Source organism: Vulpes lagopus, chromosome 2 (genome assembly GCF_018345385.1).
Source record: "Vulpes lagopus strain Blue_001 chromosome 2, ASM1834538v1, whole genome shotgun sequence".
NCBI classification, from domain to species: domain Eukaryota; kingdom Metazoa; phylum Chordata; class Mammalia; order Carnivora; family Canidae; genus Vulpes; species Vulpes lagopus.
In genome coordinates, this window is record NC_054825.1 from 162,942,578 (window position 1) to 162,960,297 (window position 17,720).

Sequence of the window (17,720 nt, forward strand, 5' to 3'; positions counted from 1 at the left end):
GGCTCCCATATGTGTCCCTAAGGCTGGTGCTCTGCCTGGGACAGAAATGGCCTCAGTTCTCACCTCTTTCTTTATCCTCCAGCCTTTGCAACAGGACTTTGCAGCTTCTCCCACCATGAGACAGAATCTATTTCACTATTCCCTTACATCTGAGCTGACAGAAATGCCACTGTACCCGTCCAAGTCTAGGCCCCAAGAAGCCTCTAACACTTTCCCTCAGTCTTGGAACCTGGGCTCTGCCATGTGAATAATCCTGGGCCAACCTAGAGCAGAGATAAGTTAGCCTCATTGTCCCAGGCATGGCCTTAGGCAATGAAAGCCCAACCAAGATCAGCAAATCCATCTAGTTGACATGGCTATGGATGTGTGAATGAAGCCCTCATGCTCAGATCAGCAAAACCTATCAGCCAGCCAAATACTCATGAGCAATAATAAATGGTGGTTGTTTTAAGCCACTAAAATTTAGGGTTGGTTGTTATGCAGCCAGAGCTAACTGCTACATTACTGTTTGAAGATTTATTTATTTATTTTATTCATAGAGACACACACAGAGAGAGGCAGAGACACAGGCAGAGGGAGAAGCAGGCTCCATGCAGAGAGCCTGACATGGGACTTGACCCAGGGTCTCTAGGATCACACCCTGGGCTGTAGGCGGCGCAAACCACTGCGCCACCGGGGCTGCCCTGAAGATTTTTTTAGAGAGTGTGTGGGATCAGGGTGGAGCAAAGGGAAAGGGAGAAGCAGACTCCACACTGAGTTTGGAGCCCAACACGGGGCTTGATCCCATGATCCTGAGATCATAACCTGAGCCAAAACCAAGAGTCAGATGCTCAACTGACCGAGCCACCCAGGCGCACCCCTACATTACTGTTTAAATCATATTCTTAGTGAGACTGTAGTTACTTGCAGCCTAGAGTATCCTAAAAAATATAGGAAATCAGCACTCATTAACATTATGATGCCTTTTGGATGTTTCGAAACAGCTCTCCTTCATCTCATTGACCAGAATGTGGGGATCACCCTCCAGCTGTGCCCTCTTCTCCCACCTACCTGCTCTCCTGCTCCAGCTGTTCCTCAGCCTGGGCCAGCTTGGATTCCAGGGCGGCAATGACCATCTTCTGGCGGGCCCGAGCCCCAGCATCCTCCTCACCTAGGCGCCCCCGGAGCTCCTGGATCTGCCGCTCCAGCTGCTGTCGCCCACTCTCTGCCTTGGCTGAGAAACTACGCTCAGCTGACAATTCTGTAGTCAGTGATTCCACCTGTAGCAGTGGGAAAAGCAGAACTGTCATGGTGGAGTCTCAGAGGGAAGATGGTAGGTAAATTCAGGTACCTCCCACAATTAAATGAGTTGACAATTGTGAAGTGAAAAGCACAGAGCCTGGTGCATACTAAATACCCAATAAATGTCAGCATGTATTTTTTCTGGTTGGCTTATCAGCCAACAGCAGTGCCAGCCCTAGGTTTTAACCTTTTGGATAGCTTTCTGCTATTTTAGTAAGTCCACAAGACTATCACAAACTTGTTTAAATGATATAAATTCTACCTTGGACTGTGAATGAGTCTATTTGAAAGGTTATGACACTTCTTTTCACACCAGGATCATCTGGGGAGCTTGCAAAGAAGATGAGGACTGCAGGTCCTGCTCTCCAGAAATTCTGCTTCTAGCAGATCCATGAATCTGCATTTTCAACAAGCACCTCAGGTGGTTCTGATACAGGTGACGTGTGGAATAATTTTAAGAAATGCCAGCTCAACAAATAGCAGCTACTACATTGAGAATGTGTAAACACACCCCTAATAATAGTCCCTGTTTATTTATTCAGCTCGTACTCCAAGTGAGGTCCTGTGCTGGGGCTAAGGAAGTGAGTCAGTTCCAGTCTGATTCATACTTTATTTCACTGTGCCCTCACAGGAACACATTGACATGGTGATTAGCATATCCTTTTAAAAAACTTTTTAAAGATTTTATTTGAGAGAGAGCGAGCAAGAGAGAAAGCAGGGGGAGGAGCAGAGGGAGAGGGAGAAGCAGACTCCCAACTGAGCAGGGAGCCCGACCTGGGATTTGGTGCCAGAACCTTGAGATCATGATCCAAACCGAAGGCAGACACTTAACCAACTGAGCCACCCAGGTGTCCCTATACTTTATTTTTTTAAAGGAGGCTCCAGGGATGCCTGGGTGGCTCAGCAGTTGAGTGTCTGCCTTTGGCTCAGGGAATGATCCCGGAGACCCAAGATCGAGTCCCACATCAGGCTCCTTGCATGGAGCCTGTTTCTCCTTCTGCCTATGTCCCTGCCTCTCTCTCTGTCTCTCATGAATAAATAAAATCTTTTCAAAAAATAAAGTAGGCTCCATGCCCAGTGTGGACCTTGAACTCATAACCCTGAGATCAAAACCTGAGCTGAAAAAAAAAAAAAAAAACCTGAGCTGAGATCAAGAGTCAGACACTTAACTGACTAAGTCACCCCGGTGCTCTGAAGCTGGTCGTTTTAAAGCTACCTGGGTTGGCATACTTTGTTACAGCTACCCTAGGAAACTAATATAATTATTAATGAGTATTGAAATCACTGTGAATTGATGGATTTAAACAGATTAGATACATTTAAAGCGGTTGTGATTATTATCCTTGTAGAAGCTCCAATGGCTCCATCTGTGGCCACCAGGAGCCTCTCCCGGTTGATGTCTAGGTGCTTTCTGGCAGAACTACACTAGCTCCCTTGATAAATGTGTTATGAACTGAATGCTCATGTCCCCCCAGATTTCCTACGTTGAAGTCCTAACCCCATTATGGTGGTATCTTGGGATGAGCCTTTGGGAGGTAATTAGGGTTAGATGAGGCAACGAGGGTGGGACCCCCATGATGGCATTGGTGCCCTTATAAGGAGCCTCCAGGGAGTGCTCTAATTTCTGCATAGGCACACACATGGTGGTTGTCTCCAAGCCAAAAGAGGTGCTATCCTCAGAATAAAATTTATCTCATTGGCATCTTGATCTTGGACTCCCAGCTCACAGAACTGTGAGAAATAATTGTCTGTTGTGTGATCCCCCACCCCATCCCCCCAACTGCTATCTGTGGTATTTTGTTATGGCAGCTTTAGCAGATTAGGGCATGGTATGATCAGATGCTCCATGTTCCTCTTGTTCATTTCCTGTCTCCAATCTGCAATTGGCCATTTGTAAAGAAGCTCTGGTTTCTTTGAGCAGGAGATGGAATTCTGGACCACAAAGCTGGGTAGCAGGGATTGCTCACCACTGCTGGATTGGTTCTTGTTCTTAGGCCTGATGGGCAGAAATAGTCCCTGTGAACAAGTCCTAGTCAAAATCCTCTAGAGCCACAGGGTTCTCTTTGGTTTTAATTTCACCTCTGCCCACGACACATCTACATTTAGGTGCTCATATGGTTATGGACGCGGGTGGCAACAGAATGCAAAGATCGTGTCTTTTCTCTTGTGCTTTATCCCATGGGATGGTCTTAGAAAACACAATGTGAAATACCAATATAATTACTCAATATAGTAATACAATTTTTTTTTCTTGTTTGCCCATTCTCTTAATTTAAAAATAGTTGCACTGCACACAACTGAGCAGATAGCCATTGCCTTTCTTACTCCTTTTCAGCCTTTACTCCATCTTAGAACAGTGAGCAGACTGCATGTTCATTATGCTCTCATACTGGAGAATCACCAGAACCTGGGGCTCTGGGCAGCGGCCCTCAGACATATCAAGCCTCAGAACCCAGAGGGTTTGTTAAAACACATTGCTGGGCCTCACTTCTGGCATTCCTCACTCACTTTGGCTTGGCTGAGGCCAGAGAACTTCCGTTCTCAGCAAGTTCCCAGGTAATTCTGATGCTGCCAGCCTTGGAGCCACTTTGAGAACCACCTCTGTCATAGATTCTTCAGGAATCACTTGTGAGAACATGGCCCTCCAGCTGCTGCATGCTGACAACTCGTCTGTGTCCTTTATGCTTGGAAGGAAGTCTTGCTGGATGCAAAATCCACAGCTCACATCTTTCTTTGCGAATCTTAACTATATCCTCCCATTTTCTTGCAGCACGAAATCTTGCTCTCAAAAATCTGATGAAAATCTAATTTCCTGGGCAGCCCAGGTGGCTCAGCGGTTTAGTGCCACCTTCGGCCCGGGGTGTGATCCTGGAGACCTGGGATCAAGTCCCATGTCGGGCTCACTGCATGGAGCCTGCTTCTCCCTCTGCCTGTGTCTCTGCATCTCTTTCTCCATTGTCTGCCTGTGTCTCTCATGAATAAATAAATAAAATCTTAAAAAAAAATCTAATTTCCTTTTCCTTGTAGATCACGTGCTCATTTTTTCCTAGATGGTTAAGGATAGCCACTCCTCACCACCCCCCCAACTTGTGTGCAGTTTTACTAGCATCTGTCTTGATATTGGTTTTGATGGGTCATTATCTTCTGTGTACACAGTGTGCTCTTCTAGTATGTAGCTTTCAGCTATATTATTTCAGGAAATTTCTTGTATTATTCTCTCAGGTTTGGTCTGTCCCCCTGCCTGGGTCTTCTTCGTTGGAGACTCCCATTACCATATGTTGGATCTTCTTTGCTTCTCTTCAATATTTGCTATTTTCTTATAAATCCCTTTTTGTGTCTTTTAAAGTTTCATTTTGATTTTTTTAAAAGATTTATTTACTTAGAGAGAGAGGGAATGCATGCATGCGCAGAGGGGAAGGGTAGAGGGAGGAGAGAGTCCCAAGCGGACTCTGTGCTGAGTACAGAGACTGATGTGGGGCTTGATCCCAGGACCCTGAGATCATGACCTGAGCTGAAGTCAGACAGCTAACCCACTGAGCCACCTAGGCGCACCCCACCCCCATTTTGATTTTTAAAGACGTTCTCCTTTTCATCAACAACCAAGGATGCAGGTTGGTTATGTCATATCATTCCTTGTATGCTTGTAGGATCCTATGCTCCCTTCACCAGAGCATGGATTGGCTTACTTACCTCATTTCTAATGAGCATGTAGCACTGTTTTAGGTACTGGGGATAGAGTAGTGATCATAAGACAGAAGCCCTACTCTCGAGGTACTTACATTATTTTTTTTTAATATTTTTAAAAAATTATTTATTTATTTATGATAGTCACAGAGACAGAGAGAGAGGCAGAGACATAGGCAGAGGGAGAAGTAGGCTCCATGCACCGGGAGCCCGACGTGGGACTCGATCCCGGGTCTCCAGGATCGCGCCCTGGGCCACAGGCAGGCGCCAAACCGCTGCGCCACCCAGGGATCCCCGTTATTTATTTTTTTAAGACTTTATTTATTCACGAGAGACACAAAGAGATAGAGGCAGAGACACAGGCAGAAGGAGAAGCAGGGTCCATGCAGGGAGCCCGACATGGGACTCGATCCCGGGTCTCCAGGATCACACCCTGGGCCGAAGGCAGCAGTAAACCGCTGAGCCACCAGGGCTGCCCTATTTTTTTTTTTTTTTTAAGTAGCTTTCCACACCTAGCATGGAGCCCAACATGGGACTTGAACTCACCACCCCGAAATTGAGACTGAACCAAGATCAAGAGTCAGATGCTTAATCAACTGAGCCATTCAGGTGCCCCTCAAAGTGCTTACATTCTGTTGGGGAGATGGACAGCAGGCAAACAGGTAAGTATATAATATAGTGCCAGGTAGCAGTAAGTGATCTGAAGGAGATTAAAGCAGAAAGAATGGAGGGTAATTATGGGAGAAAGGGTGGCTGTTTCACCCAGGGTGGTCAGGGAAGGCTCTTCTGAAGGAATGAGACATGGGTGGTCTCGTGTAAGAGCTTTCTCTCAGTATGTGGGAATAGCAAAAGGAAAGGCCCTGAGGTAGGAATAAACTTGGCAGAGTCAAGGAATAGCGAGAAGGCTGGTGTGGATAGAGCAGAGTCAACCAGGGATGACAAAGGGTTAGAGATAAGGTCTGAGCTGCCCTTGGCCAGGGACTAGAGTGTGCAGCCTTTATGACTGGGCTTTCATTCTGAGTGAGGTCATCATCCTGGAGTATGATTGCCTCTCCTACTGGTCTAGGTTCTCTGCAAGGGCTGAGCTGGGGTCTTACTCTTCTCTGAATTTTGACAGCAGTGACAGGACATGGCTCCTGAGAGGCCTCAAAATGTGTCTTTAAAAATTGGGACACCTGGGTGGGTGGGTCAGTGGTTAAGTGTCTGCCTCTGGCTCAGCGCATGATCCCGTGGTTCCAGGGTCGAGTCTCACATTGGGCTCCCTGCATGGGGCCTGCTTCTCCCTCTATGTCTCTGCCTTTTTCTCTCTCTCTCTCATGAATAAATAAATACAATCTTTAAAAAAAAATTAATGAGAGGCACCTGGGTGGCTCAATCAGTGAAGTGTCTGACTCTTAATTTTGGCTCAGGTCATGACCTCAGGGACGTGGGATCAAGCCCATGGTGGGAATGGAACCTGCTTAAGATTCTCTCTCCTTCTCTCCCTGCCCCTTCCCACCATCCCCCTCTTTCACACACGCTCACATGTTCTCTCTCTCAAATTAAAAAAAAATTAATGAAATAGTGGTGACATGTGTCTCTCTCTCTCTGGAAATCCCATCCCTCCATTGTCTGCCTGACAAACTTTTTTTCTTTTTTTTAAAGATTTTATTTATTTATTGATGAGAGACAGAGACAGAGAGAGAGAGAGAGGCAGAGACACAGGCAGAGGGAGAAGCAGGCTCCATACAGGGAGCCCGACATGGGACTCAATCTCAGGTCTCTAGGATCATGCCCTGGGCTGAAGGTGGCGCTAAACCTCTGAGCCACCCGGGCTGCCCTAAACTCTTTCTTCAAGATTTCTTAAGATATCTCCTCCATCAGGAAGTCTTCCCTGATAGCCCCTTAACCTCCAGGTTGGGTCAGTATTCTCCTCACAGTGTCCTGTGCTTCCTCCATTTTCATTTATACTTCTGTATTGGGATAGTCTGTCTCCTTAAAGGCAGAGACCTGGAATGATCCATCACCAGGTCCCCAGCACCCCACAGAATAGGACCTGAGCCTCCAGAAGCTTCCAACAGTATTTATAAATAAATACACAAATGAAAATATGCGTTTCTGTCTGCCTAGGTTCTACTTACGCTTTCAAATCCCAGCAAATATCTCTCCTTCCACATATTTTATGATTCTTACAGAGAGTTCTTTCCCTCCTTCCCTTTCTCTCTACCTCTGTCTGTCTCTCTGCTGGGCCCCACATACTTCTATTATCACACATGTCACCCCACCCATAGACACTGAGTTCCAGGTCTATGTTCCCAGGGAACTCTGGAGGACAGAGACCCCACATAATTCATGTCTGGATCCAGCCCTTGAGAAGCTTCAGAAACACAAGTGAATGAATGCATCAGTGCCTACCCCCACCACCCTCAAAAACTCCTATTCAACCATGAAAACCCAACCTAGATATCCCCTTCTCCTTTACCTGTTGAATAAAATGACTGAAGATTATGGTCCCAGGTCAGCAGAGGCCCAGGCCATCAGGGGGTGACAGTTATGCTCACCTGCAGGAGCAGCTTGCGGTAGCGGTCATTGAGCAGCTCCGCATTGCTCTGCTCCTCCTCCAGCTCTTCTTCCATTTGACCCAGGCGCCCCTCCAGCTGACGCTTCTCTTCCAGAATAGCCGTCCTAAGGACAACGGGAATAGGGGAGGGTGGGCAGGCCGAATGGCCAGGGTCCGGGCCCTGCCCCACACACTACAACTGGCCACTCACTTGCTAAGGCTGCCATTGGCCACCTCGTCTGCCATCTCATCCCGCTCCTGCTGGATTTGCCGCCGGGCACGATCTGAGGCGGCCAGTTCCTGTGATGATAGAGAGGGGTGGTAGTCAGCAGTGGCGATGGGACACTATCTTAGCATGGGGCCTCCTTGCCCCTCACACCTCAGGTCTCTTGGCCTTGTCTTCAGTGCAAATGAACATCCCATCCCTGGGCAGCCTTGGAATGAAATTCTACCTACAGGCAGACGTCTCCGCAGAGCCCCTGACCCCACCACCTCTAGTTTCCCGGCCCCATGCCCCTCCCCCTCCGCATGGCCTCACAGAGCTCAGCATCTCCTTTCAAACCTGATCCTGCTCCAGGCTCCCCTAGGCACCAGGCCTGACCCTCGGGCTCTCCTCACCTCCTCTGCCCCCTTACAACCCACAGCCCTATCCATGCCCACCATTACTCTTGTGTCTCCTCCCTGCATCCCCACCGCCCCAGCTCAGGCTTTATCCTCTCTCCAGCCTCCTTGACTCCAAGCTCCTCCTACTTTGCTCAGAATCCTCCCAGGGCTCCCTAGTGCCCTGGAGCCCAGCCTGTGGGCTCCGCACGCCCCCTGCCTCCAATCCCCAGCGCCCCGCCCACCACCTACCCCTTCCCAGGGCCACGCCCATCCAGGCCTCACCTCCTGCAGCCGCAGCACCTCTGCCTCCAGCGCTTTGAGGCGCTTCTCATTCTCCCGGTTCTGGGCAAAGATTTCCTCCCGGGAGCTGCGCGTCTCTTCCACCTCCCGCCACAGCTCCTTCATCTGGGTCTGGGCCGAACAAAGCATGTGAGCGGTGCGGCCAGGTGGTGGCTCACGGGGAAGCCTCTCCCCTCGCCTCCGCCCTGCGGGAGTGCTCCGGAGCTCCTCTGCTCCAGGAAAACAAGCAAAGCCCTGCAGCCGGCCCCAGCCCCTCCCCATCTCTGGGCTTCGGCTACCTCCAGTTTATATAAGTAACACCTTAAAATTAAAAGTCAGCATGAAATGGGTGTAGTATTTGGACTCTGCAGTAATAATTATGCTGGCACACTCTTGCTGATCATTTACCGCGGGCCAGGCCCTTTTATGTACTGACTCCCTTAATCCTCACAACTCCAGCTGGTGGGATTAGTTTCCTCCCCAGTGGACACATGGAGCAAATGAGGCGCAGAGAGGTTCTGCAATAAGCCAGCCGGGCAGCGTGGTTAATGGCAGAGTCAGGACTTGAACCCAGGCCATCTGGCCTCAGAATTTACACTTCTAGTCACTTTACTATGCGGTCACACCACTAAGTGTGTAAAGATGCCAGTGTAAGGCTTTTCTCTTCAATAGCGCTTAAAGAAAAGTGAAACCCAAACTTGATGTCCATCACTATTGAAAAAAAAAAAAAACTCTGAAAGGATGGTGAGGATAGCGCTGGGGGTGGTACTAGCAGGATCATTGCTCTTATGAAGGATCATCGCTGTTATTAATATTATTACTTGCTTGATAATAACAGCTTTTCAGTGCAGGTACTTTTTCTCAGGGATGACATAATTGGTAATTTTTACTTTTTGGGGAGGGATCTTTTTATCCCCGTGTTGCTCACTGGGAAGATATAGCAAGGACATATGTTGTTTTACATTTTCTAGTGGCCACATTAACAAGGTAAAAAAAAAATGGCTGAAAGTAGTTTGAACACAATATTTTTATTCCGCCTGACCTATCCAAAATGTTATTTCCATTTACAATCACTATAAAAATTGAGATAGTTTACTGTTTTGTTTTGTTTTTTTGTACTAAGTCTTCAGAATCCAGCATGTGATTTGGATTTCAGCCCCACCACATCTTAGATGCCCAATAGCCACATGGGGCTGGCTGTATTGGATAGCCCAGTTCTATACTTTAAAAAAAAAAAAAATAGACTTGGGACGTCTGGGTGGCTCAGGGGTTCAGCATCTGCCTTTGGCTCAGGGTGTGATCCTGAGATCTTGGAGTCCCACATAGGGCTCCCTACATGGAGCCTGCTTCTCTCTCTCTGTCTCTCATAAATTAAAAAAAAAAAAAATTAGACTTTACACAGACACATCATTATCATGAAAGAAAAAAATTTTAAGTAATCTCTACTCCAGCCTGGGGCTGGAACTCTCGACCCAGAGATCAAGAGTCAGAAGCTCCACCAAATGAGCCAGCCAGGTACTTATTTCCCCCCCACCCTCCAATTTCTTTTAAACAACAAGGTATAGATTTCATATTAGGGGAGGAACCCTAAGGCATTTCCATCTCAAAAATTAAGTAAAATGAGGAAATTGGACTCCAAAAAAAAAAAAAAAAACCCAAAAAACTAAGTATCCTAAGTAAAGGAAATAAACAATATAAAAAGGAGCAAGTGAGCCTTTGGTGCTTGGATGTTTATAGAGCGGTGCAGAGGAGGTGTGTGTAGGGGGAACAGCGGGACTGGCTCATGGTGGGCTTGAGCCCGACCCCTACCTGCATCTTGCGGAGCTGCTTCACCGCTTCCTCCTTGCCCTGCACCCCCATCGCGTTCTGGGCTCTCAAGTCCTCTACTTCGGCCTCCAGCTTCTTGCGGGCAGCCACAGCCAGGGCGCGTTGCTTGCGTTCCTCGTCCCGCTCCACCTCTGCATCCCTCAGCTGTGGGGAGGACAGGAGCGGTAGGCTCAGGGGACGAAGGTCCAGCCTCCCTCTACATGCTAGTGACCTAGATGTCCACCCACCAGCCCCTGTCCAGGCCAGCAGCGCCATTCCTCCTGTGCTCTGTCACCGGAGCCCTGGCTCTGGGCTTATCCTTCCCTGCCTTTGGTCCAGCCTCTGCTCTGCTCCCAACTGTCCCCTGCAGCCCATTCCCGCACAGCTCCAGAAGGTCTTTCTACATTCAGAGCTGCCCTGACCCTCCCATGGTCAGCACTCAGTACCAGCCAGCTTCAGAACACAAGAAAGCCCTCCACTGGATGGGTCAGAAATGGATGCTGCAGACCACAGGGAAAGGGGAATGAGTAAATGAATGAGGGAGGAAGGCTGCGGATAGAGGGGTGTAGAGGAGCTGGTCCATGAGTGATGGATGAGCACTTGGGCAGGCTGGGGAAGTTGGGAGCGGCTGGGGAGAGGAAGTTGCTGGAAAGGGTTAGTAGGGCAAATGGAGAAGCTGGACACAGATGTGGCTGCATAGAAGCATTGGTTGGTGGGGGGGCTGTGTGTGGGTAGGGGGCTGGGTGAATGGTTCAGTGGTGATGTCTGATCCAGGGCATGTCAGTTGGTCAGTGGGACATGTGTGTGGGTTCAGGGGTTATGGTGGATGAAGGCTGGGGAACAGGAAGGCCTTGGGAAGAAACACTGAGCAGCAGGTAGGTAAGACTTTCCTGTCTCCTCTTTTAGCCTCCGGGCACCAGAGCCCTCCCAGCTGGGTGGGCAGGCGCCCTGCAGCCTCCAGCCTGGTCTCCTACCTGCTTGGCCAGCTGTCGCCGCCTCTCCTCGCCAGCCTCATCTCGGCTCTGCAGGTCGCGCTCGTGCTGCGCCTTGAGAGCCTGCACGGTCACTTCCAGCCGCAGCTTGGCGTCCTCGGCTGCCGTCAGCTCATCCTCCAGCTCAGTCACCTGTGCTCGCAGGTCGTTGGCTGTCTGTTCTGCTGCCCGGCGGGATCGCTCCAGCTCATGCGCCTGGGGGGATGGGAAGGTGAGCTCTGGGCTCCTGGGTCTTGGGGAGGTGGGGGAGGGGAGCAGGATCCTAGATCTCTCGGAGGACAGAGTGAAGGAAGCTTTAATGGACAAGCTGATGCGCACATTCTGGTTTGCTCATTCATTCACCATTGCCCAGGGCAGCTAGTTACTCTGTGTCTCCTGCCAAATCATCCTAAAACAATTCATTAATAACCGATGTGTGCAAGTTCTGTTATCTGCAGGCCCTGAGAATCTGGTTCAAGTGTTTGTTAGGCCAGCTGACTCTCACTCACGGTGGATTACTTCCTCGTGGGTTTTGAGATTTTTGCATCGTGAGCTGACTTCCCTGGAGCTTCAACTCTGGGAATCCTGTGCGGATCTGGGTTGGAGGCACATAGCTCCAGAGTTGAGTGTTGCTGTGTGTTGGACTCCCCAGGATAGTACCATTCCACCATCTACTGTGATTTTTTTTTCTCAGCATGAGGGTTCCCAGAACTTCCAGGGAGTTGTAAATTAAAATCCCAAACACTGTTGGAAGACAGATTTGGGCTTATGAGTTCTGAGACCCCAAGCCCCGTGCCTATGCCTCTCCTTTAACTGTCACCTTCTCAGAGGAGCGTCCCTTGGCTTGTCGGGGCCTTTCTGTTACCCAAGCTGCTGCCCGAGCCCGTCTCTGACTCAGCCTTAGTCACAACAGTCATTTAACATGAGCTTATGTGTCTTCTTATGCAACGTCCACCCCCTACACTGGACTGTGAGTTTCATGGGGCAGGGACTGTATCTATGTGTCACTACTGCCCAAAGAACCTCATGGAAATTCTCATCAGTGACAGTATCTACCTCCTGCCCTTGGAAGACGCCAACAGGTCTCCTTTCCTATTTGGCACCTGCCAATCAGTTTTGTTTACTGGAAGGAGTTAAATTTTCTCCCATCAACATCCTATTCGAACAAAGTAGGCCTTTTAGTAGTAGGAGTAACCATGAATAACTTGACAGTTTTCCTGAAGGAGAGACCTTAGTAGTTTGAGCATGAGCTGGATTTTAACTCTGGTATCCCTGGGGCTGCAGGCCAAGGGTATGTCATGGGGTTCAGGGGTTCCCTCCAGACTTGGCTGAAAGCTCCATCAGATCAACACCAGAGGGTGTGGAGAAGATAAAGCTCTTATCTGCTGCACCCATGAGAGAGTGTTGTTGGCAATAAGAAAGGGCACTGGAAGTGTGTCTGCTCAGAGCCTCACTGAAACACAAATCCTGTCAGTGCCTCCTATCATCAGTCAGGGTGGTGGGTGTCCCTGGGCTGTCCTTGCTGCTGCTCCATAAGTATATTTATTGGGCAGAATGGATACAATAGAAGGTGTCGTGGACCTTTCTAGAAGGCTGGGATGTGGGCTGAGTGAGTGGTGACTGAGGATTGGCCTAGGGGACTCCCTGTTGGCCCTGGGAGACTCATTGACCTGTGATTCGGGGGGGAAGAGAGAGACCTGGGGGGAGCCTCTAAGTGCTCAGTGGGGTTGAGGGTGGCAAGGCGGGATGTCCTCACAATGGGTATGTGGTATGTGTGAGGGGATGTGTGTGATGTGTGAGGGGATATATGTGTGTGAGAAGGTATATGTGTATGTGATGTGTGTGGTGTGTGTGAGGGGTATATGTGTGTGTGGTGTGTGTGCAGTATGTACACACGATGTGTGGTACATGTGTGGTGTGTGTGAGGAAATGTATGTGTGTGTGGTGTGTATGTTACGTGTGGTATGTGCATGTGCATAGACTCATGTTTGGGTTCTCAGATTGCACGTAGTGTGTAAATTCTCTTTATGTTCTCTGGAAGATTCTCCTCTTGTTATGCATGTGTATGTGAACATGCATGTTGAGGAATGGCTCTCCTTACTTCCTGCATGTGTGTATGAACATATGTGTCTGGTGGAAGATTCTCCTCACACTCTGTGTATATTATGTGAGCATGTATGCTTGGTCAGCAGCTCTCCTATCATTCTGTGCTTAGCATGAACATGTAACTCTGATGGATGATTCTGTGATCCATGCATAAGAGCACACACATGTGTCTGTGTCTCCCAACATCAGGTGTGCATGCAGTTGTCCACACGTGTGTCTTGTGGAGTGGGGGCCCCTGCTCACGTTCTTGCCGACGTCATCCTTACTGCTCAGCAGTGCTTCCATCTCTGCCCGCAGGGCCCGGTTCTGCCGCTCCAGCTCCTCACGTGCTTCCTGCTCCTCCTCCAGTGCCCGAGTCAGTGACAGGGTCCGAGCCTCGCGCTCCCGGCCCTCCGCCTCGACCCGCTCACGTTCCTCCACCGCCCGCAGGACAGCTGCCTTCTCCTCTGCCAGGAGCTTCCAGGTTGAGGGAGATGGGGTGGGGGAAATAGATTAGCTGAAAGGAGTGTACAAGTGGATGGGGAAGAGGGAGCAGCCAGGGACAGAGAGAGAGACAGACAGACAAAGGCAGAGACACAAGACGGAGGTAGAGGGATTAAAGTTGCAACTGTGTCCCTGACCAGCCCAGCTCTTGAGTGGATCAAAGTGAGGAGCCCCTCATTCTAGAAACCTGACAGAGGAAAGAGTGTTTCTTGCTCCTGGGGTAGTGGTACAAAAGACATGTATACCATTTTTACAATGTACTTCAACCTTTGTTGGCTTTTTTTTTTAAGGCACAGAAATCAACAATAATAAAACTTACAAGATCTGACAAGAGGGAAGAGAACAGGGATCATAGTCAAGAGAAAAACCAGTCCATGGAAACAGACCAACAGATGACCTCATCACTTGGATTTATCACACAAGGACTATAGTTAAAGTCATAATCATAGTTAAGATTAGTAAATTTCAGGACCAGATGGATACAGTGGGTGAAGACCCAAGGTTATTTCAGGAGGGGTTTGAAACTAAAACAGAACCAACTAGAAAGGCCAGGACTGAAAAGCATGGTATCTGAAATAAAAAAGTCATTGGAGGAAACGGAGAGCAGACTGGACACTTCAGAAGAACCAGTAAACTTGAAAGCAAGTTGAGAGAAATTATCTAAATAGAGTAAAAAAATGGGATCCCTGGGTGGCTCAGTGGTTTAGCGCCTGCCTTCGGCCCAGGTCGTGATCCTGGAGTCCTGGGATCGAGTACCCCATCAGGCTCCCTGCATGGAGCCTGCTTCTCCCTCTGCCTGTGTCTCTGCCTTTCTCTCTCTGTGTCTCTTATGGATAAATAAAATCTTTAAAAATAGATAGAAAGAAAGAAAGAAAGAAAGAAAGAAAGAAAGAAAGAAAGAAAGAAAGAAAGAAAGAAAGAAAGAAAAATAGCATCAATAATATGAAATGCTTGGAAATAAATCTGATGAAAAATGAGAAAGATGTACACTGAAAAGTACAAAAAGTAAAGGTGATCTAAATAAATGGGCACATCTACCACATCTCCAGGCCAGAAAACTCAGTATTGTTAGGATGTCAATTCTTCCCTGATTAATCTATAGATTCAACAAAATCCCAAATCAAGAGGATTTTCTTTCTGTGTGCAGAAACTGACAGATTCTAAAATACATGTGGAAATGAGAAGGACCTGGAAAAAGCAAAAGAACTTTGAAAAAGAAGGAAAAAAATGGACAACTGACACTACCCGATTTTTAATATAAATGCAAAAATGAGTCAGTAAAGAGATTCTTTCAGCAGTGTCTGAACAATTCAATAGCCACGTATAAAAAATTAATTTGGAGCCATACTAGCACAATATAAACAAATTAACTCAAACTGGATCACAAACATATATATAAAACTGAAAAGTAGAAAATTTCTGGAAAAATATAGGAAACCTCTGTGACTGAGTTAGGTAAAGTCTCCTCAGATACAACACTGAAAACCACAGTCCACAAAGCGACAATTTAATAAACTGGACTTCATCAAAATTCAAACCTCCTGCTCTTTGAAAGACTCTAATGAAGAATTAAAAGGCAAGCCACAGACTAGATGAAAATAGTTGCAAAATAATACATCTGCTAAAGAACTTTTATTCACCATATATAAAGAACTTCCAATTCAATAATGAAAGAAACAACTCCCACCCCAAAAACAAAACAAAAAAGGGGAAACAACCTAATTTTAAAAAGTGGACAGAAGATTTGAACAGACACTTCACCAAAGAGGTATACATGGCAAATAAGCACATGAAAGACACTCAGTGTCATTGCTCATTAGGGAAATGTGAATTCAAACCACTACACCTTATTAGAAGACTAAGGTTTTATCCATAATAGGCAAAAACTAGAAATAACTCAAATGTTCAACAAGTTAATGGTTTTCAAAATGTGGTTTATCTATACAGGAATAATACTTGGCAGTTAAAAAAAAAGGAATACAAAAAAAAAAGGAATACATTATTATAAATTTTTTTTATTAAGTTTTCTCTATGCCCAATATGGAGCTCAAACTCATGAACCTAAAATCAATATTCACAAGCTCCACCAAGTGAGCCAGCCAGATGCCCTGAGGAATGAATTATTAATCCATGCAAAAACATGGATGAATCTCAAAATAATTCTGAGATTTATTTTTTAAGTTAATTTATTTATTCATGAGAGACACCGAGAGAGAGAGGCAGAGACATAGGCAGAGGGAGAAGCAGGCTCCACGCAGGGAGCCTGATGTGGGACTCGATCCCAGGACTCCAGGATCATGCCCTGGGCTGAAGGCGGGCGCTAAACCGCTGAGCCACCCAGGGATCCCCTGCATCAGGCTTTGTGCTGAGCGTAGAGTCTGCTTGAGGTTCTCTCCCACCCTCCCCCTGCTCATACACGAGTTCTCTCTCTTAACAAAAACAACAAAAAAAGTGGGTACTACCAATAATTATTTTGGGACAGGAGACATAAACCAGGATGGATGAGGGGTTCCTATTTTACAGAAGCATAGAGGGAAGAAGCATCTTGCCCTAGGGTCCCCCCAGGTTCATAGTGGAGCCTGACATCTCCTACTCCTGACTGCACACAATGACCGTGGGGGCGCCAGTGAGCATCCTGATTGCCCACCGGGTTGGGTGAGGTGCCCTACCTGGTCGAACTTGCGCTGCTTCTTCTCCAGTGTGCTCACGAGCTGCCGCTGCTGCTCCAGGTCCACGGTGGCATCGTCCAGCTCCTGCCGCAGCTGGCGGCGGCCCCGCTCCAGCCGCTCCACCGCCTCAGTTTTTTCTGCCAGGCGCAGGCTTAGGGCCTCAGCCTCGCGGGCTGCCCGGCGCCGGGCCTCCTCTCCTGCTTCCAGGGCTCCTGCCTCCTCCTCCTGGCGCCGCCGCCACTCTGAGAGCTGGGGGTGGGGCATGGGATGAGGAGAAAGGGTGGGTGACTGTCATGGCTGTGACCAGACCAAGGTGTGAGTTGGCAGTGCCCTACTTCCCAGACAAGGAGCCCGAGGCCTGAGGAGAAAAGGGACTCGTTGTACTGGGTTCTTCTGCTTTGGAGTAGGCTTGAGGTTGTGAGTTCTATGAACCTCAGCTTCTTCAGGAGATGAAAATTACTCCCATCAGGACCCAGAAGATGAATCAGACCCGGACTCCACCCTGGGGAGGACTCCATTCTGATGGGGGAGACTGAGCATCAAGGCCAGGGTGGTGGAGGCTAAGGGAGAAGCAGCATGGCAGCCACGGGAACCCACAGGAGGAATTTAGAATCTGTTCAGAACATTCAAGAGAGACTTCCTGGAAGAGGGGACATTTGAGATGGATCTTGAAGTATGCATAGGAAGCTGCTAGTTGAAGAAGGATATTTAGAGGCATGCAGTCATCACTCATTCATTCAACAGACATTTCTCCAGGCCTCCTATATGCCAGGCTCTAGGTTGGCCTGTGTTGAAGACCAAGACCTAACTTTGATGGGTTCCACTTTCAAGGAGCTCCCATTCTGGTGTGTGTGGGGACCCATGGGCAGAGAGAGTTCCAGCCCAAGGTGATTGGAATGGGGATGAGAATACAAAGGGCTTGGGAGCTCAGAGTGGGGTGGTGAAGGGCAGGCTGTGGCTGAGGGAGAGTCAGAGACAAGAATGGGGGTCTCCCAGGGGTCCGGCCTAGGACTGGGTGGGCAATGGGGCCATCCCTGAGCTGAGGAACTCAGAGGAGTGGGTTGGGACTGGAGGCCCCACCAGGTCTCCCTCCAGGACTGCTCACCTGGGCCTGGGCGGTCTGTAGCTCGCGGCCTGCCCGCTCCCTGGCGGCTGCCTCCTCCTCCAGCTGTTCCCGCAGCCCCGCCACTTCAGCCTCCAGGGCTCGCGCCTTGGACCCCAAGGCCAGCTTCGCTCTACTCTCCTCCTGAAGCATCTCCTACAGGTGGTGGAGGAAATGGAGATAAGGTGAAGGCAGAG

General features: G+C 48.5%; 1 protein-coding gene across 6 annotated transcripts in view; it reads right to left on the reverse strand.

The window, feature by feature from the left end:
* Window positions 1–17,720, reverse strand: part of MYH14 (myosin heavy chain 14) — a 101,015-nt gene that overhangs the window by 4,734 nt on the left and 78,561 nt on the right. For all 6 annotated transcript variants that reach the window (XM_041742870.1, XM_041742869.1, XM_041742875.1 and 3 more), the window contains 9 exons: window positions 17,527–17,679; window positions 16,422–16,670; window positions 13,513–13,725; window positions 11,167–11,379; window positions 10,196–10,357; window positions 8,390–8,518; window positions 7,716–7,804; window positions 7,506–7,629; window positions 1,051–1,259 (listed from right to left, as the gene is read on the reverse strand). In XM_041742870.1, the coding sequence (XP_041598804.1) occupies window positions 1,051–1,259; window positions 7,506–7,629; window positions 7,716–7,804; window positions 8,390–8,518; window positions 10,196–10,357; window positions 11,167–11,379; window positions 13,513–13,725; window positions 16,422–16,670; window positions 17,527–17,679 (1,541 nt within the window). The remainder of the gene's footprint in view (window positions 1–1,050; window positions 1,260–7,505; window positions 7,630–7,715; window positions 7,805–8,389; window positions 8,519–10,195; window positions 10,358–11,166; window positions 11,380–13,512; window positions 13,726–16,421; window positions 16,671–17,526; window positions 17,680–17,720) is intronic.